Genomic DNA, 22157 nt, shown 5'->3' on the forward strand with positions numbered 1-22157 from the left:
TCTTTTTTCATGTACGTAATACTGACATGGAAATGTGAACGAGGCCTTATTCTTCAGTTTTTTTTTACATGCGTGAAAAATGCATGCAATCCGGATGGAAAAAACGCAAACACTGAATGCAGTCGCATATAAACCTCATTGAATCATGTGTGCAAAATCATTTGGTTTTTGCCTGAACAGATCTTGACACAAACCGTATTGGTCATGTAAAGGAGGCCTTGTTTCTTACAGAGTTTTATTTTTTCGGGACTCCTTACATATGGCATCCAATGTAGCATGGTATAGCAGTACACAGAAGCTGTATGACACCATACAAGGGATACCAAAACCAAAACCATATGGAATATGTCAACTTTGTTTCTTTTGCTCATGGAATATGCCCATGAAAGTTGCATATTTTCCTACTAACTTCAGGCACATCCGATATCTGTAGCTCTTAATTTTTCATTGCCATTTTGCTTGTAGATTGGAGATTATGAAGAATGCATTCAAACTCCTCTGGTCTATGCATGTACTAATATCTTTGATGTGTGGTTTTGAATTGTTTCTAGGGTGCAGTCAATTTCTCTTGGACAAGGACAGGGGCCAATAGCAGAGAGCATGATAAAAGATGCTATGAAGAGTGGAAACTGGGTGTTTCTGCAAAATTGCCATCTGGCCGTGTCATGGATGTTGCCCATGGAAGAACTTATAAAAAGCTTTACTGAACCAAGTATGTTAAATATTATTCCTAACAATTTTGATAACTTTTTGAAATTACTGGTAATTGCAGTTGAAGGGGTAAACATATTGCAGAAAACACTTTTTGGTGCATATTTGCTGTAAAAACGCCAGCTCTCGATGTTAGCTGAAAGACTGTAAGAAATATGAAGCACAGGTCACACAAGTGTTTTTTTGCTAATGGTGTTTTTGTGACTTCTTTGGGGGGGTCTTTTTTAAAAATACAGCATGCTGAGACTTTTGCCATTTTTTTCTAGCGTTTGGACAAAATACCCGGAAAAAATAAAGGTGGTTCATACACATTAGTGTTGAGCGAATTGAAGTCCACAAAGGGAAAATTCGATATGCCGTGAAGCCAAACTTCCTCGTGCTTCATGGTAGCGAATCGATTTTCCCTGAATGTCGGTAAAAAAATTTAAAAATCATACTTACGTCATCCATTTGATCGCGACGAGCCGGCCGCTGCCATCTTGATTTGAAGCTCTCGCACAAAATCCTGAAGTCACGGGCTGCGCGAGATTTCGTGCTAGATCTTCAATCAAGATGGCATCGGCCGGCTCTTTGCGATCAAATGGATGAGGTAAGTATGATTTTTTTTATTTTTATTGTACAGTGTGTTATTATTGTCAGGTGCCACGATCAGCTATGAACGTGGCATTTGAGGGGTACAATGACAGGGAGTTGCGCAATCGCTGCTCCCTGTCATTACACCCACTACTTTCAAAGAAATGCGCTTTGTGACAAAGCAAATTTTTTGTAAAATTTGGCGAAGCAGCCCAATCGAATTATCCAATACTTCGCTCACGTCTAATACAGATGTTTAGAAAAAAGCCATTTAAAAAAGCCTTAAAAACCACATGCAATATGAGTGTGAGGCGATTCTATGGCATTTTTTCAGTGAACAAAAAGGCCAGTGCAAAATCATGTGTGTAGGGAGCCATATTCTGTGGAGAGCGTGTATAACAGCACAGGATAATCTCAATCTAACTGATTTCTGTACTCGTCTTATTATTGTAATACTGCTTTGTGCAAAAGGTATATGTTTAATGCCAAGGTTGGAATGAAAGTTTTGGACAAGGCTTTCTTGATCTTCCATGATAGGATCCAATCCCTTCCTTGGCACTAAACACACAAAGCAATATTAAGGCCTCAAGGCTTACTGCAACTTGACACATCAACAAAAATAACTTAAAGGGAACCTGTCATCAACTTTATGCTGACCTCACTGAGGGCAGCATAAAATAGTGACAGAAATACCGATTTCAGCGGTGTGTCACTCATGAGCTAAAAGTAAGTGGTTGCTGAGAACCATCATCACAATCATTGCAGCCCAGGCCTTGAAGAGTCCCGGCCACCTGAGAAGAGTCATGGTTATTCATGGATTCCTGCTCTCCCTGCCCACCTGCTGACGACTGACAGACATCTACCTAGTTTTCTCCCTTTCTCTCTAGGAGAGAACTGCCAATCATCAGCAGATGGGCAGGAGAGCAGGAGATTATGAATAACCATGACTCTTCTCAGGTGGCCGTGACTCTCTTCCAGGCCCAGTTGTTATGTTCTTGGCAACCACTTACTTTTAACTTTTAAATGACAGACCGCTGAAATCAATTCACCTGTCTCTACTTTAGGCCTCATGCACATGGACGTTTTTTTTTTGCGGTCCGCAAAACAGATTTCCGTTGTTCAGTGATCCGTGACCGTTTTTTCTTCCGTGGATATTCCTTGATTTTTGGAGGATCCACGGACATGAAAAAAAAGTCATTTTGGTGTCCGCCTGGCCGTGCGGAGGCAAACGGATCTGTCCTGACTTACAATGCAAGTCAATGGGGACGGATCCGTTTGACGTTGACACAATATGGTGCAATTGCAAACGGATCCGTCCCCCATTGACTTTCAATGTAAAGTCAGGAGTTAATATACCATAGGATCGGAGTTTTCTCCAATCCGATGGTATATTTTAACTTGAAGTGTCCCCATCACCATGGGAACGCCTCTATGTTAGAAAATACCATCGGATTTGAGTTTGATCGTGAAAACTCATATCCGACAGTATATTCTAACACAGAGGCGTTCCCATAGTGATGGGGACGCTTCAAGTTAGAATATACTAAGAACTTTGTACATGACTGCCCCCTGCTGCCTGGCAGCCCCCGATCTCTTACAGGGGGCTGTGATCCGCACAATTAACCCCTTAGGTGCCGCACCTGAGGGGTTAATTGTGCGTATCATAGCCCCCTGTAAGAGATCGGGTGCTGCCAGGCAGGAGGGGGCAGACCCCCCTCCCCTGTATTTATCTCATTGGTGGCCAGTGCGGCCTCCCCTCTCCCCCCCCTAATTAAAATCACCTTCCCCCATCATTGTTGGCCAGTGCGGCCTCCCCTCTTCCCCCTTCCCTAATTAAAATCACCCCCCCTCCATCATTGGTGGCCAGTGCGGCCTCCCCTCTCTCCCCCCTAATTAAAATCACCTTCCCCCATCATTGGTGGCAGCGGAGAGTTCCGATCGGAGTCCCAGTTTAATCCCTGGGGCTCCGATCGGTAACCATGGCAACCAGGACGCTACTGCAGTCCTGGTTGCCATGGTTACTTAGCAATTTTAGAAGCATTATACTTACCTTCGCTGTCTGTGACCGGCCGGGCGCTCCTCCTACTGGTAAGTGAAAGGTCTGTGCGGCGCATTGCCTATAGCACAGACCTGTCACTTACCAGTAGGAGGAGCGCCCAGCCGGACACAGACATCGCAGGTAAGTATAATGCTTCAAAAAAAATTGCTAAGTAACCATGGCAACCAGGACTGCAGTAGCGTCCTGGTTGCCATGGTTACCGATCGGAGCCCCAGCGATTAAACTGGGACTCCGATCGGAACTCTCCGCTGCCACCAATGATGGGGGAAGGTGATTTTAATTAGGGGGGGGAGAGGGGAGGCCGCACTGGCCACCAATGATGGGGGGGGGTGATTTTAATTAGGGGGGGAAGAGGGGAGGCCGCACTGGCCACCAATGATGGGGGGTGATTTTAATTAGGGAGGGGGGAAGAGGGGAGGCCGCACTGGCCACCAATGATGGGGGGGTGATTTTAATTAGGGAGGGGGGGAGAGGGGAGGCCGCACTGGCCACCAATGAGTTAAATACAGGGGAGGGGGGTCTGTCCCCTCCTGCCTGGCAGCACCTGATCTCTTACAGGGGGCTATGATACGCACAATTAACCCCTCAGGTGTGGCACCTGAGGGGTTAATTGTGCGGATCACAGCCCCCTGTAAGAGATCGGGTGCTGCCAGGCAGCAGGGGGCAGTCATGTACAAAGTTCGTAGTATATTCTAACTTGAAGCATCCCCATCACTATGGGAACGCCTCTGTGTTAGAATATACTGTCGGATCTGAGTTTTCACGAAGTGAAAACTCAGCTCTGAAAAAGCTTTTATGCAGACGGATCTGCGGATCCGTCTGTGTGAAAGTAGCCTACGGCCACGGACCACGGACGCGGATGCCAATCTTGTGTGCATCCGTGTTTTTTCACGGACCCATTGACTTGAATGGGTCCGTGAACCGTTGTCCGTCAAAGAAATAGGACAGGTCCTATTTTTTTGACGGACATGAAACGCGGATCACGGCCGCGGATGAACAACGGTGCATTTTCAGCGTTTTCAACGGACCCATTGAAAGTCAATGGGTCCGCAGAAAATCACGGAAAACGGAACAATGGCCACGAATGCACACAACGGTCGTGTGCATGAGGCCTAATGCTGCCGTTAGTACGGGCTGCATAAAGTTGATGACAGGTTCCCTTTAATGTTTGTGACCTAATACCATTTCTTTTTTTTCTGCTTATTGCACCAAAAAGTGACATGGATGATGTGTCTCAAATTAATTATGTGATTTACAGAGGTTTTATACCTGAATTGCACCAAACTTGCTATATGCTCAGTTTTAATACATTTTAAATAATTTACAGCATGTTTAGCATCAGCATCCTATAACATTAATACTCTCTGCCAGTGGGTGCAGTTTAGTATACAAACTATTTACCACTGCCTGATGCATGCAGTCTTACTTAGGCCTCATGCACACGACTATATTTCCCCCCACATCCGATCCACATTGTTTGCGGAGTCCTGTGGACCCATTCATTTCAATAGGGCAGCATCTGTATCTCTGAATGTCTGTCCCGGAAAAAAAATTGAATATGTCCTATTCTTGTCCATTTTGCAGACAAGAATAGGCATTTTTAAAATGGGGCCCACAGTTAAATGGCGGATGCACATGACTGGTATCCACAGTTTGCAAAATACATACGGTCTTGTGCATGAGGCCTTAAACAGTACATATAAGTGTCAGAATAATTACATGATAGTAATAATACAGTATGGCTTGAAAAAACTAACAAAAGTCCCTTGAGGGTGAATCCCATAGGGGTTTTGGACAAAGAGTGCAGGGTCACCCTTGAAATGGTTAAAACTTAACTTTTAATGTTTATATTGATAAAAAGGTTATAGTTTTAATGGACTACACTTGTCGTATCCTTTTATCAATATAAACAAAAGTTACGTTTTAACCATTTCAAGGGTGACCATGCACATGGATCAATTTAGGGTTAATGGCCCCCTTTTTTTCTATGTGTATGGCTTGATAATAGAAAATATTACAAGTATAGTTAGTAATTAGTAATGTAACATTTCTCACTTCCATTTTACTGGCGCTGTGGCTGTCATTCTTTTTATGAATGAGATCAGTGACCTGATAGGAAGCTGAGATGTGGGAATATTGAAGTCACACTTGCTTGGTTCTGCTCTGCTTGCGGAATTCAATCTCATTTTATTTTGCCTTGAAAAGGCCAAGTGAAACTGCTCCCGCTCTCCTATTCTTCATGGGGAACAATGATACGGACCCTGAACCCTACAGTAAAGTAAAGATTAGGGGCATCCCTTGTCATTTTGATTTGTATTGAAGAAGCTTGAAAAAATTGGATCCCGTAGACTTTAGGAAAGGGCAGATTCCTCACTGATTCAGGTAGTGCTGAAGCTTACTACATTACTCTGGCCAAGAATAATGTTCTCTCTTGCTGTGTGTTACAGATGTTTCCATAAATGACAACTTCAGACTGTTTTTAAGCTCAATGCCAAGCAGAACATTCCCTGTCACAGTTCTCCAGAATTCTGTAAAGGTAAGCCTACAACTATGGCGTGCAGTCAGCCATAGTGTTTTACCTATGTGCCACTATTATGTTTCTAAATTTCCTACTTATCATTATAAAATAAAAAATTAAGCAAAATACTTTGCTTTGGCTGAGCTCACATCACCGTTTAGCTTTCAGTTCGTCTGATTCGTCAGAAGAAGAGAAAAAAAAACACCAAAAACAGGATCCTGTAAAAAAAATGGATCCTTTTGCATCAGTTGTCATCCTTTTGAGACATTTCCATCTGAGATCCTACTGCATGTAGGACTTTTTTTTCCGTCTAAAAACGGATCTCAGATGGAACTGGCTCAAACGGATGACAACTGATGTAACAAGATCAGTTTTTTTACAGGATCCTGTTTTTTTCCCTCTTCTGATGTATCAGAAGAATGGAAAGCTTGAAGGTGATGTGAACTCAGCCTCAGGGTACTTTCACACTAGCGTCGCTGGATTCCGGCAGGCAGTTCCGATCCTGCAATCTGTATGCAAACGTATACCATTTGTAGACGGATCCGGATGCGGATCTGTCACACAAATGTATTGAAATACCGGATCCGTCTCTCCGGTTGTGATCTGGAGAGGCAGACGCAAAACCGGATCCGTTTTTCCGGAACACTTAGGGCCGGATCTGGCATTAATGCATTTCAATGTAAAATAATGCCAGATCCGGTATTCCGGCAAGTGTTCCAGAATTTTGGACAGAGAAAATACAGCAGCATGCTGCAGTATATTCTCCGTCCAAAAAACGTACAGTGACTGAACTGAAGACATCCTGATGCATATTGAACGGATTGCTCTCCATTCAGAATGCATTAAAACTTTTTTTCGGTATTGAGCCCCTAGGATGGGACTCAATGCCGGATGTTACCCCAAATGTTTGAATATTCCTATTTTAGCGCCCCTGTCCTGGTACATCTACTGCCATGTTAATTTCAATGCAGGCTGTGTTTGTACTGTCCTGGAAGAGGCTGGATGTCTGTCTTGAGATGTTTCTCCGCTTTCTATGCCACCTCTTTACTGGAGTAAGATTACAACAGTTTGTAAGGCTCTAGGGTGAAGCTAATTAATATACCTAATCATGCCCATATTCTTAAGGCCTAGTTCACATCACCGTTTCTCCTTTCCGTTCTCCGGCTCCGTTGAGGAGCAGCAGAACGGAAAGGACGGATTCTGCAGATAGCTGAGACCTAACTGAGCATAACGGAACCTAAAGACCCCATAGACTATAATGGGGTCCTTTCGGTGTCCGCTCAGAACATGATTTTTGAGCGGAGACTTTCACTTTCGTCTCCACTCAAAAATCATGTTCTGAGCGGACACCGTACGGACCCCATTATAGTCTATGGGGTGTTTAGGTTCCGTTATGCTCAGTTAGGTCTCAGCTATCTGCAGAATCCGTCCTTTCCGTTCTGCTGCTCCTCAACGGAGCCGGAGAACGGAAAAGAGAAACAGTGATATGAACGAGGCCTAACTTATCAAAACGTCAGGGAGTGGTGTAATAAATGCTACAAAATGTTTGCACAAACAAGACAAAAAGTTACAAAACCCTATTTTGCAACTTTTAAAGCCAGAACTCTGGAGTGCAGGGTGTGATCAATTCCCACATAGAGTTTTATATTCTACCTAGCTGCAGCCTCACATTACAGCAGTGAGAAAGTATCTGTACTGACTTTCTGTGGTTAATATCTATTCAGCTTGTCTGCAAGGTTTTGTCAGGTCTCCATGGAAAAATAAAATGTATGACTGCAGACTTGGGATACAGAAATGTGGATCATGTCAAAAAATGTTGTGATTTTGCCCTGATCCATTTGTTAGGGTATGTGGCTCCTGCTGATCACAGCAAAAGTGCTAATTGAATTTGTGTTAATGGACCATACAAGAATTGCCTCAGTTATAGCTTACTGTATGTAGAATGCCTCTACTAGCATCGCCCCTAGGGGGGCACACAGTTTCTAGTAGGTTCGCTTATTAGGGTACAGCCATATGATCAGGTTTCCGCATGCAGATTTGGAATACAAAACCAGGAGTGAATTCAAAAAAAGAGAAGTTGTGTCTGTCTTTAGTGATGGACGAACATCTGCCGGGACGGTGCGCGAACGCGATCAAATGTTCGCGAACCGCAAGTTCGCGGCGGGTCGCATTCATTTTAATGGCAGGCGAACCTGAAAAACCTTTAGCTCATATTTGCAGCCAAGAAATAATTACTAGAATTGCACAAATAGTCCCACAATATGGACAGTGACATACCAGATGTATTATTCGAATTTGCGATCTCCATTTATTATTTTTTTCAATGCAAAATATAGGCAATATATTTTTCGCATGCGCAAATGCACTATACAGTACCCAAATGCACTATAAAGAAAGTATATTGGTATATAACACCCCGCTTCAATCAGTTTTTTTGGGGGGCGACTGGTATATCACACCAGTAGAAATTGTTTGTTCCAATAACGCTTGTCCCTCTATATACCTGCAGTATCGCAGCAGAACCGCACACAACTGCCGCACAATACAAATGCACTATAATATACTTTCTAACATAGAAAGTATATTATAACATTGTACAAGGAAGGCAATCCATTAGAATATACATAAAAATAAAACATAACATTTAATTATTTTACTATGAGGGTCCATTCACACGTCCGTAAGTGTTTTGCGGATCCGCAAAACACAGAGACCTGCAATGTGCATTCCGCAATTTGTGAACCGCACATCGCCAGCACTATAATAGAAAATGCCTAATCTTGTCTGCAATTGCGGACAAGAATAGGACATGTTCTATTTTTTTGCGGAAACGGAAGCACAGATGCAGAAGTGCGGATCCGCAAATGCGGATGCGGACAGCACATTCTGGCCCCATTGAACATGAATGGGTCTGCACTCATTCCGCAAAAATTGCGAAACGGATGCGGACCCATTTTGCGGACGTGTGAATGGAAAAGGTATCCTTCAAAATGAAAATAAATTAAATTATGAAAGTTAAAGGGGTTCTGCACTTTGTTTTAACTGATGATCTATCCACTGGATAGATCATCAGCAGCTGATCGGCGGGGGTCCGACACCTGGGACCCCCGCCGATCAGCTGTTTGAGAAGGCAGCGGCACTCCAGCAGCGGTGCGGCTTTCTCACTGTTTACCGCTGGCCCAGTGATGCCACGACTAGTATCAACTAGCGTGGGCGGGGCTAAGCTCCATTCAAGTGAACAGAACTTAGCCCCGCCCACCCTAGTTGATACTAGTCGTGACGTCACTGGGCCAGCGGTAAACAGCGAGAAGGACGCGGCGCTGCTGCCTTCTCAAACAGCTGATCGGCGGGGGTCCCTGGTGTCGGACCCCCGCTGATCAGATGCTGATGATCTATCCAGAGGATAGATCATCAGTTAAAACAAAGTGCAGAACCCCTTTAAGCAAAAAGCATAGATGTGGTAGGCAATAACAAGTGCTCGGCGGCACCAAATCAGAAACCATATGTCCTACCACAATCCGGGGGGTTCCAGTGCACATCCATGAATCCTGGAGGGAAAGCAAAAAACATCCATCCCTGGGCTAGATGACGATGTGGTATTGAAGGACAGGGTGGGCAAAGTACTGTCACTGATATTGCCCTACAGGGGGGTGCTATTCTGGCCCTGATAGCCTAACCACAGACCACCCACCCTGATAAGAGCGACCCCGTCCGGAACCTTACCCTATATAAAAATGGCCCTAGTAAGCCCCTAGCCCCTAGGCCCCTGACTTCCAGGTGATCACTATATAGATCTATGTGTTTTTGACTCATAAAAGTATATTATAAGTATATTGCACCCCTCCGTATATCACACCTATCGATAGCACACCTATACCAGTCCTTAAAAGGACTTTTGTGGCCCTATTAGCTAGCGTTTGGTGTCCCTAACAGCCTGTCCCTGCTCCACACAGCAACCTCTCCCTACACTGGCAAAACACTGAATGTAAAATGGCGGCCAGATCAGGTTTATTTATAAGGTAGGGGGTATGTCCATGTGCTGAAATGTCTCAATTGGCTGTCCTGTACCACCTGATGGATGTGTCATGGGTAAAAGTTCTTCACAATGTAAAAGAATATGGCGGGCGCGAATGTCTCCATATGTTCACATGTTCGGCAAATCGCGAACACGCAAAGTTCGCCGCGAAACGACCGCCGGGCGAACCGCAAGGCCATCTCTATCTGTCTTTATAATTTCTCTCCTATTATTATCCACTCCTGATTCTGGCTTCTAAAACGACATACAGTTGTGTGTCCCTCCCCTTAAGGGTTACAGATTGTTTAAGTGTTCAGGTGCAGGACTATACATCTTGCAAATGCATGTTAGGCTACATGCACACGAACGTTGTTTGCTTCCATGTCCGTTCCGTTTTTTTCGCGGATAGGATGCGGACCCATTCATTTCAATGGGTCCGTAAAAAATGCGGACAGCACACCGTGTGCTGTCTGCATCAATATGTCCTTTCCGTAACCCTGGAAAAAAAATTGAACATGTCCTATTCTTGTCCGTTTTAGGCATTGTTACAATGAATCCGCAAAGAAAAACGGATGGCATACGGATGTCTTCCGTTTTTTTCGGCGGATCCGCAATTTGCAGACCGCAAAACACATACGGTCGTGTGCATGTAGCCTTATTCTTATACTTTTACAGCATAGCACTAATATTTTTAACTGAAAATACTAAGGCTACTTTCACAACTGTTTGATTTTTTTTTCCCCTTTTTTATTTTTTATTTTATCACATATCACGACCGTGTACATAGCATAGAAAACATACACATTCCTATAACCCCCCCCCATTGGCTGTCGTTCCCCTCAGTTCAGTCAAAAAAAAAGCACGAAACACAAATAGCTTATTTCTACGTGGCTCTGCGTGCATCTCTCCGATTCCTTTCGATCTCTTCATATATTTAAATTTGCTGAAAGTATAAGGCCCACTCCCTTGACGAGGGCGGGGCGGGAGCACCCCAATACCTGACCAATATGACTTTTGCTACCATCAATCCTCTCATCCAGATCCGTCTGACATACGAGGGAACTTCTGTTTCTGAGCCATAATCACCAAAGATTACTATCAAGATCCCCGGGTTATAATTCATTGAGGATTCCTTTTGTAAAGCAAGAAAAACCTCATCCCAGAATTTCCTGACTTTGCTGCAGCTCCAGAGCAAATGGACATAATTCGCATTCACATATCCACATTTAGGGCAACAACAGGCCCGATCCCTATTTTGGGGAAATTTTCCCTGGGTTTTAGGCGTATAATACAGTCTATGGAGAATCTTAAATTGGATTAATCTATGAGCACTGGAAACTGTCGCCCTTCTCACGTTCCTATAGATAGTGGGCCACCGTAGAGGAGAGCAATTCAGCTCTTGCTCCCATCTACTTGGGCTTTTAAAAGGCGTTACAGTTGCCAGTGCTCTACGAAGTTTAGCGTATAAGCTAGATAGCTTCACCTTCACATCCTTCTGGGCGTCACAATAATCAAAGAAAATATTCTGTTGTGGAAGAATACGGCCCCTATTCCTAGAGGCTTCGAATATATGTTTCAAGCGTGCATACATAAATAAGTCTAATGGTGAACTATCGGTTAAACCAAATTCTGAAAGTGACTTAAACTGACCTAAGTAAAATAAGTGAGACACCCTACTGATGCCTTTACGTGTCCAATAACCAAAATCTGTAATTTTGCAAAATTCCTCTAGCCCCTCGTTCCCCCACAAGGGGGTAAAAACAAGCGGGCCGGGAACTTTAAGTATCACCTTTAACCTATTCCACACCCCCTGTAGAGAATAAGGGATCAACAACGACTTCCTCATTCCCATAATCCCTGTTTCCAAACATGCAAAAATGTTATCTATTGGCTTATTAATAACTTTATTCAGAAAACGTATAAGTAGGTTCTCTTTCCAATTACAACACCGTTGAATCTGTGCACATAAATAATAACCCTGAAAAAAAGGTAATGACAGCCCACCATCCACCTCCGACAGGCATAGATATCTCTGCTTTATACGCACCCTCTTTCTGCCCCAAATTAGGTCATTAATGGAGGTCTCCAATCTATGAAAAAAGATATCATCAATCCAGATAGGAGAGGCACATATTGGGAACAGAACCATAGGCAAAATAATCATCCTGATCAATGCGATTCGATCTATCTGTGCCAGATTCAATTTGCGCCAAGTACCAGCCTTGGTCCTAACTTTATCCAGAACTGGGGCCAGATTAAGCTCATAAAACCTACTTATTGGAATCCCGATCTTAACCCCCAAATAATCTAACGTGTCATCAGGGGCCAAAACTCGAACTCGCGTCCCTACATCTGCAGCTTTCCGTTTCAGCGGGAGGAGCGATGACTTTATCCAGTTAATCATATACCCTGATAATTTACCATACTGTTCTATTCCCTCTATAACATATGGAAGGATTTTATAACCCTGGTCCAAAAACAGAATCACATCATCTGCATATAGACTTATTTTGTCGCTCACTCCCGCGAGCCCAAAGCCCTCTATGGACTTATCAAGACGGATCCGACAAGCCAGCGGTTCTATAAAAAGAGCGAAGAGGAGAGGAGACAGGGGGCAACCCTGTCTCATCCCTCTCCGCATCATAACAGGAGAAGTACCGATACCATGGATCTTAATATATGCAACCGGCTGTTCATATAGCATTTGAGTCATTTCCAAAAATGGTTTCCCAAAACCAAAACAAGACATTGTACCCCAAAGAAAAGACCACTCCATCCTGTCAAACGCTTTTGCGGCGTCCAATGACAGGACGGAGTGGTCCACACTGCCCCCAACAGACAGATTCAGATAAACCCTATATATACTCGTGTGTATTTGGCGACCCGGGATAAAGCCCGTCTGATCAGGATGCACCAGACCGGCTATAACCCTCTTCAAGCGAGTAGCCAGGATTTTTGCGAAAATCTTATAGTCGGTATTTAGGAGCGATATAGGTCTATATGACCCCACCTCGCATGGGTCCTTATCCTTCTTCAAGACCATAACAATCACGGCTTCTCTAAATGAAGGGGGTAAAGAACCGAATGCGCAGGATTCATTAAAGACCCGAAGAAGGATAGGCAAGAGTGATTTAGCATGATACCTATAGATTTCAAATGGCAGACCATCTAAACCGGGAGATGAACTATACTTTAGGGCCGGGAGAATCGCCTGAAGTTCCTCCAAAAGAATGGGGGAATCCAACATTTTTCTGGCTTCAATAGATAGCTGAGAGAGCGACAGTTGTTGAAGATAGTAATCAATGTCAGAGCGACTAGCCATAGACTCAGATTTGTATAGAATAGAGTAATATTTCACGAATTCCTCTCTAATCTCCTCTGCTGATCTCACTCCAATTCCCTGTGAATTCCTAATTTCTTTTATAGTAGTGTCCTCTCTCTGATTGGCCACCAAACGAGCCAAAAACCTCCCCATTTTACCAGACTCGCAAAAACGATTTTGGCCCTGAAATAGAAGCTTGTGTTGTGCCTTTTTATATAGAAGTGTCTTAAGCTGAAAATTAGCCTCCTTTATTTGGGTAATGAGTTGCTCACTATGGCAACCAATCAATGCGGCACGTAAGCTCCTTATTAAGTCTGTGAGTTCTTTCTCCCTTCGTCGTGCTTCCTTTCTAAATCTATGGATCTTATTAAAGTACAAACCCCGAATATGGGCCTTCAACGCGTCCCACACAAAGTGTATGTGTGTCGAACCAACGTTGAAGCCCCAAAATTCCTGAATATCCTGATCTACTCGGGACTGCTCCCCTATCACCTCAAACCAATGCGGGTTCAATTTAAAAGTTCTTCCGGAGGGTAGATCCTCCGTAAACGTAATCAGAACTGGGGAGTGGTCCGAAATTCCGTGCGGTTCATACCTCATCCTCAGGACGCGGCCGCACAGATCCCGACTTGCGAAGGCCAAGTCAACACGGGACATAGACCCGTATGACTGGCTAAAGCAAGAAAAGATTTTTTTGTTGCCATAGAGGTGGCGCCAGATATCCACCAGCGCCAGCTCTTGGCACACAGCGATCAAAGGAGATCCACTGCGACCGCGCCCGGACGCAGAGGAAAACCGATCCAACTCAGGATCTAGTACTGCATTGAAATCACCTGCCACCAATAAGGCACATTGATTTTTGGTAATTATATATTGGGCTAGATGAGAAAAAACCGTTAGTTTAAATGGCGGGGGGACATAGATAAAGGCGAGTATCGCCTCCTGCCCTTTCCAGTACCCATGGAGGAATACATATCTCCCTTCTTTATCAATGATACTATCTAGTGGCTGGAAATCCAGCCCACGATGAATATATACACTAACACCTCTTGCATAAGAAGAGTAAGAGGCGTGATACTCAAAAGAAGCCCATTTCCTTTTCAATGTAAAGATCCTATCTTCTATTGCATGGGTCTCAAGTAGTGCCACAATCGCAGGCAAATGACGGACCACAAGATCAAAAACCACCGTCCTCTTCACTCTATCTCCCAGCCCTCTCACATTCCAACATAAAATGTTACCTACCATAAGAAATAAAAGGAAATAGCCCCCCTTTCAGCGGAGAGGCACGCACAGCCACGAAGTAAGAGAGAACGACAGCCAATCCCTCCCTCAAACCCACCCCCAAAAAACCCCCCTGCATGGTTGACAGGGCATTGTACAATACCCATCAACCTCTCTCCTTCCACCAAACCTGCCCCCCCCCCGCCACCTCCCCTCCTTAAACCTCCCCCCCTCACCCCCTCTTCATTTTATTTCATAAACCCCTAGAATCCAACCATTGCGCCGCCTCGACATGTGTGAGGAAAAAGCAAACAGAATCATTGTGTACTACTCTTAATTTAGCAGGGTATATCATTGAGTACTTAATTTTGGCTGAAATCAGCCTTTTTTTAACCTCAAAAAAAGATCTTCTTTTGTTTTGAGTCTCTCGGGAAAAGTCCGGAAATATTAATATCAAGTTACCATCGAAATAAATTTCTGATACCTCTCTTTTGCGTCTAAGAACCCAATCTCGGTCTTTTGAACAGACAAATTTTGCTAGAATTGCCCTAGGGGGGGCACCTGGAGGAGGTTTTTTTAAAAGGGATTCTGTGGGCCCTTTCCACACAGAAGGAGGCTACGTCATAGTCTGGCCCCAAACTTTCTATCAACCATTTCTGAATAAATTTTGACGGATCATCCTGTTCTACCCCTTCTGGAAATCCTACTAATCGAAGATTATATCTACGGGATCTATCCTCCAACTCTATTACTTTCCTTCTTAACCAGGTACGATCTTCATCTACTTCTACCAGTCTGTTCTTTAATACCCCGTTCTCTGCAGTGACAGATTTAACTGCGGTCTCCAATTCCTTAACCTTTACTCTCAACTTCGTCACTTCATCTCTTATTATAGTAACGTCCCCTTGTACTACCGCCAGAGAGGAAGTCAACTCTGCAACCGAGGTACTAGTGGCGTTTACCACTCCCAGTATATCCTGCAATTTATTATTTATACTCTCAAAGCCTTCACTATGAGAGGAACCGATCTTTGATAAGCCCTGCTCCAACTGGTCCGCATTGTCTGAGACTAGCTCAGCCTGTGGGCCGGATCTCAGTACCCCTCCTCTAGTTTTAGGTGGTGGTGACTTCAAAAACTTATCTAGTCGAGCCTGTGGGCTCCCCCCTGAACCACCTTTTGGGGAGGTCAGACCACCGGATTTACGGTATTTTGGCGGCATTTTTACACAAAACAATATATTGCGTCTACCTACAAAAATCCCACTCGGCGATATCTCATATATACAGATCACCACCTCTCAATAGATTAGGAAAACCCTATAGAGAAAAAAATAAATAAAAAAAATACAAAAAATACTAATAATGATAAATGCTGAAACCATATAAAAACTTCAGATACCCGTGATAGATGCGAGCTAGCTGGTTAGTCCCCCACAGATAAGAATAGAATATACATGCCCACAACTAATTAGCGGACATATAACTATGGATGGCACAAAACCAATCAAGCTCTTAACAGGTTACTAAAGTTCAGATTTATATATCCATAAGCAAGATTAGTGTCTCTAGTTCAGCAAACAATATCGAAGTGTCCAGGAATTTTCCAATTGGCAACTGAGGTTGTCAGGGGGGCCAGTCCCGGTATCTTACCAGCTCCGATACCCAGCACCTCCCAGGCAGCCAGAGAGAAAGCAGCTGATCACAGCGAAATGGGTCAGGCAAGCCAAGATAACCTGGCAGCACAAATCAGAGCGCAACTCCAGCGCCCAGCAGCTCTGCAGCAACAGAGCACCACACGGCCGGTCCCAGCAGAAGTGCAGTAGCAGGACAAAACAAGCGGCGTTCGGCATTCACTCAGAGGATCGGTGTCCCAGGGATACTTGTAATGCTGCTGTCAATTTTACAACGGAGAGTAGTCCTCCAGCAGGGTACTAATTACCACTCAGGGTTCATTCCTCTGGACACTCTCTCTCAGATATGATACAATCCACAAAGCCCCAGCCGGATCCAGACCCCCAGAAAGGACAGAGGGAAAACGTGTCAGCTCCACCGAATGTGAAAGTCACTGCCCACCTATCACAGGCAGGCCTCCCCACAGAGGTACCACAGATAGCTCAACTGGTGCAGCTGCCACAATGAAAAGCAAACACCACCAGTCTGTGTGTCCCTGGGGTATTGCATGAAATAGAGGAGGGTTTAAAACACCTAGCGAACACTCATATTGCTCATATCTTTTCAATTTCAATGTCGCATCCCTTCTTTACTAATATGGCATAGGCTTATCACCACAGTCCATACAGTTCGATCATGCAGAGTGATCCAGACAATTTCTGCCTCCATCCACCTGTACGGAGATCTATCACTCCACTCCACTCTTTTTCCATCGGCACTATCCGCACAACCCCCAAACATACGGAGCACATTGAGACCACCAACCTCTGGCTTCCTTGTCGGTTATCCAGGGATCAAGTGCGCACACCAAAGCTTCCTTCTCCCCTCCCGTTTGTTGCGACCACAGTCCGGGTGGGGGAGGATGCCACCGCAGGGCCAAGGCAGGAGCAGCGAATCCGCAGGCAAATAGAGGGACGCCAGTACAGGGTGAGAAACTGAGGCAGCAGGCTAGGAGAGGATTACTGGCATGAGTCCACAGCTTGAGGCGCTCGAAGCGGCGAGGTCAGGTCAGCGTTCGCGTGGCATCGCTGAGGTCCGGGAGCCGGGTGGAGGAGGAGGGCGGGAGGAGCCGCGGCACGCCTACGTGCTTACGTCATGCCGCTACCGTTATACTTACAAAACTCAGATGGTAATAAGCGTAGAAAACCGGCTCAGCACTTTCATCCACCCAGGAGCTGCACACCTCAGATACCGTTCAGTAAGCCGCACAAACGAACAGGATCTGAGCCGCTTGTGGGAAAACTTGCACAGGCACAAGCTGGATCTCAAATTGGCAAGATGTCACCAACTTTGCACTCTTCAGGGTCTCGGAGGAAGGATATCAACCAATGGTGAAGTACATACAACAATGTTGGATAAAAAGGATTTATTATACTCACAAAAACAGCAAATTTGGGAGCAATTTAAAACAAGTACAAAGTGCCCGACCCGGGTTTCGCCATGATGCTTCGTCTGGGGCGTGAAGCATCATGGCGAAATCCGGGTCGGGCACTTTGTACTTGTTTTAAATTGCTCCCAAATTTGCTGTTTTTGTGAGTATAATAAATCCTTTTTATCCAACATTGTTGTATGTACTTCACCATTGGTTGATATCCTTCCTCCGAGACCCTGAAGAGTGCAAAGTTGGTGACATCTTGCCAATTTGAGATCCAGGTTGTGCCTGTGCAAGTTTTCCCACAAGCGGCTCAGATCCTGTTCGTTTGTGCGGCTTACTGAACGGTATCTGAGGTGTGCAGCTCCTGGGTGGATGAAAGTGCTGAGCCGGTTTTCTACGCTTATTACCATCTGAGTTTTGTAAGTATAACCAGCGGCCAGGTGATACTCCTTTCTAGAAGTACTACACCATTGTGCGGTTTCTATTTTTCCAGATTTCTACACCGCAGTTATGTTTGATGTATATGGATGAACCCATTTGACCGAAGATTCACATAAGAAAGAAAATATATTTGATTTTTGGACTTTATTATTTTAGCATACTCTCCTGCAGCGCAATCCATTTTTTCTATGTTTGCTGTGCTGCGGCCAGACCTCCGGCCCGCCCCCATTATAGTGAACGGGGCCAGAGCGGACTTCTGGCTGCACGGTGGGCTAGCGTTAGTACGGATCCGGCAGGCTGTTTCCACTCCAGAACAGCCTGCCAGACCCTGCTACCGCCACTGTGAAAGTAACTGATGGCTCAGTTTCAGCTGGATCTAGTTGTATTAAACCAAAACTGAACAAACCTGATCAGGCTTGAAAATCATTGTGAGTCAATGGGCGCCTGATCCATCTTATTCTTACAAAAAAAAAAAACTGATCAGGCACCATTGACATTGATTTTCATGCCTGATCAGGTTTGTTCAGTTTTTCAAACCAGACACAAAAACACTGCTTGCAGCAATTTTGCGTCCGGCCCCAAAACGCAACTGAAATGAGGCATCCTGATCAGTTTTGTCCCCATTGACAATGAATGGGGAAAAAACTGATCCGTTCAATTCAGGTTTTGAGATCCTCTGCCGGATCTCAAAACCTGAATTAAAAAAGCAGATGTGAAAATAGAATTTAGGCTACTTTCACACTAGCATTTTTACTGGATCCGTCAGGGTTCAGCAAAAACGCTTCCGTTACTGATAATACAACCATCTGCATCCGTTATGAACGGATCCGGTTGTATTATCTTTAACTTTGCCAAGACGGATCCGTCATGAACTCCATTGAAAGTCAATGGAGGACGGATCCGTTTTCTATTGTGGCAGAGAAAACGAATCCGTCCCCATTGCCTTGCATTGGGGGTCATGCCGGATTAGTCTTGCTCCGCATTCCAGGACGGAAAGCAAACTACAACATGTTGCGGTTTGCTCTCCGGTATGGGAACGCAACTAAATGGAATGGAATGCATTTTGGTGCATTCCATTCTGTTCAGTTCAGTTTTGTCCCCATTGACAGTAAATGGGGACAAAACTGAAGCGTTTTTTTCCGGTATTGAAAGTAGCCTTAGGGAATTGATTAAGGCTATCAGTTGAGTTTTGGAGTGTGCCCACGGGCAGCAGTTTGATAGACAGCCATTCCTTTACTTTGCTATATTCTTTGGAGGGAGATAGGACCAGCTGATCGATTCAGTGAGTTGGTAGCAGTGCTCACTGCAGTATTCCTTTAAACAGGACCTGTAACCTCTCCGGACATGTCTTTTTTTTTAATAACTACTTGCACTTCCCATGTAATAGCAATTCTGGAGCTTCTATTCCTATGACTGTATATTGTGCCATTCCTTTTTAATTCCTGCTAGAAGGAACATCTCCAACTGGTAACACCAGCATATCTCCAGATGGTAGCACCTAGTTGGACCTTTATTACAGACCATGCACAATTCATTCATAAACTTTTACCAGGAATCATAAAGGAATGGCACAACATAGAGTTATAAGGAAAGAGGTTCCAGAATTGCTTTTACATGAGGCATGCAGGAGGTTATTGAACAGACAAGTCAGGAGAAGTGACAGATCCTTTTCAAAAACATCTCGATGTCCATAGCTTACATGGCAAATGTTGCCCCTGGGAAGTTGCAAAAGTCTGCATAACTTGCACTTAGTATATACATTCAACGATTTCATTTTGAAGAAAATTAGCTAAAACATGTACATGTCTTTAAAAGACCTATTCAATCAGAAATCATCACTGGAACCTGTTTACCAGTGTGACCCTCATCCTGACAGTAATACTAAAGCTTTTAAACCGTCTTTTGTAGAAATGTATTGCAATCTCAATTTAGTGTGAATGGAGAAATCCTTTCGCAAGAGTGATTTTTGAAAGGTTTGATATCTCTTATGCATCTGCATAATGTTGCTGAGTGAGATTCGAAATGTTATCTGCAGCTCCGCTAAATAGTAAAGACCCTTTCATCAGCACAGGCAAAGTCATAATAATCCTTTCAATCCTGAAGGCTTCAGCTTCGGAATGTGATTACATCTTTGTCTTTTTAGAATGGTGTTTTAAAAGCCACTTTCAGTCTGATTACAGCTTAGTTCACACAGAAATGTGCATGTTAGAATTTCCTCCCTGCCCCCTTGTAATCCCAAAGCAAATAAATATGATTTGATAAAGAAACCCAACGTGATGTCTGCCATTTATTCCACAAGCTATGTGTATGGTCATCAGGGTAGAGTTCATTATGTTGGACATCTGACCAAGGAACATAAACAGAAATGAATCAAAACTAATAAACAAGAAATAAAATCACAGTTCCTAGATCTTCGTGTATGAAGATCCATCAGGGGCGGATCAAGTGCATGATAGGCCCAACGCTGTCTACCCAACTCGGGTCCCTCCCTCCATTTTAGTTAAAAAAAACTATTTCTGTATGAAGAGGCTGCGGTGCTTCTTAAGCACCACAGTCTCTTCCTAGGCCATGACATCGTTTACATGGTCTAGGTGCAGCTCTGTCCCATCTGAGTGATTAGGTCTAAGCTGCAATACCAAGCACAGTGCTATCAAATGGACAGCGCTGTGGTTGGTAAGGAACAAAGAGGCTACGGCGCTCACTCGAACATTGTCTCCTCAAACAGCGGATTAGCGGGGCTGCCAGGAATCAGACCCCCACCATCTCCTAACTCTGAGTACAGATGTCATAGATGTTACGTGCAGTCCTATGTAACACCCCACATAACACAGTGAATTGTTGGACTTGGACTAGAATACAGCACCACATACCTCTTACATCCAGTGACATCTCCTGTCATGTAGACCTTCTCTTTCCTCTTCTCCTGCGTCTGACCCAGAGCACCATGACAAATTCTTTCAGCCGCATCTCGTCTCTTCAGAGTTTGTTACACAGACACATTAGATTTCTCAATTTTCAATGTCATCCTACTGCCACTCTCAATACTGTGCCCACTGTTCTCCCCAATGTCCCAGGTACTATACTGCTGAAAAAATAGTGACCTCAGTAGACATAATGGGGTCATTTATCAAACTGGTGTAAAGTGAAACTGGCTTAGTTACCCATAGCAGCCAATCAGATTCCACCTTTCATTTTCCAAAGGAGCTTTCAAAAATAAAAGGTGAGATCTGATTGTTTGCTATGGGCAACTAAGCCAGTTCTATTTTACACCAGTTTGATAAACTATCCCAAAGATCCCTACAGCAATTATAATGTCCCCTAGAGTGCCCCCCAGTAATAATAACATCCTATATTGTGCTCCAGGTAATAATGCCTGAATAGTGTCCCCAAAAATAATGTCCCCTAATATGTCCTGCAATAGGCCCCTACAGTGTCTCCCCAATAGTAATGTCCCCCACACCACATAGTAATTTCCTCCACACTGCCCCCATATAGCAATTTCCCCCACATTTCCCCATATATTAATTTCCCTCACACTGCCCCATATAGTAATTTCCCCCACATTGCCCCCATATAGTAATTTCCCTCACACTGCCCCCATATAGTAATTTTCCCCACACTGCCCCATAAAGTAATTTCCCCCACACTGCCCCCATATAGTAATAATTACCCCCACACTGCCCCATATAGTAATAATTACCCCCACACTGCCCCATATAGTAATTTTCCCCACACTGCCCCATTTAGTAATTTCCCCCACACTGCCTCCATATAGTAATTACCCCCACACTGCCCTATATAGTAATTTCTCTCACACTGCCCCCACATAGTAATTTCCACCACACTGCCCCATATAGTAATTTCCACCACACTGCCCCATATAGTAATTTCTCTCACACTGCCCCCACACTGCCCCATTAAGTAATTTGCCCCACACTGCCCCATTTAGTAATTTCCCCCACACTGCCTCCATATAGTAATTACCCCCACACTGCCCTATATAGTAATTTCTCTCACACTGCCCCCACATAGTAATTTCCACCACACTGCCCCATATAGTAATTTCCACCACACTGCCCCATATAGTAATTTCTCTCACACTGCCCCCACACTGCCCCATTAAGTAATTTGCCCCCCACACTGTCCCCATTAAGTAATTTGCCCCCACACTGCCCCCATTAAGTAATTTGCGCCACATTTTCGCCATTAAGTATTTTTCCCCAACACTGTCCCCATTAAGTAACGCGT

At 44.3% G+C, this 22157-nt stretch overlaps 1 protein-coding gene across 1 annotated transcript in view; it reads left to right on the forward strand.

Annotated features, from left to right (window-relative positions):
* Nucleotides 1-22157, forward strand: part of DNAH6 (dynein axonemal heavy chain 6) — a 381291-nt gene that overhangs the window by 284226 nt on the left and 74908 nt on the right. The window contains exons 65-66 of the mRNA XM_040418030.1: nucleotides 552-712; nucleotides 5791-5879. Of these exons, the coding sequence (XP_040273964.1) occupies nucleotides 552-712; nucleotides 5791-5879 (250 nt within the window). The remainder of the gene's footprint in view (nucleotides 1-551; nucleotides 713-5790; nucleotides 5880-22157) is intronic.

This window comes from Bufo bufo, chromosome 2 (genome assembly GCF_905171765.1).
Source record: "Bufo bufo chromosome 2, aBufBuf1.1, whole genome shotgun sequence".
Lineage (NCBI taxonomy): Eukaryota > Metazoa > Chordata > Amphibia > Anura > Bufonidae > Bufo > Bufo bufo.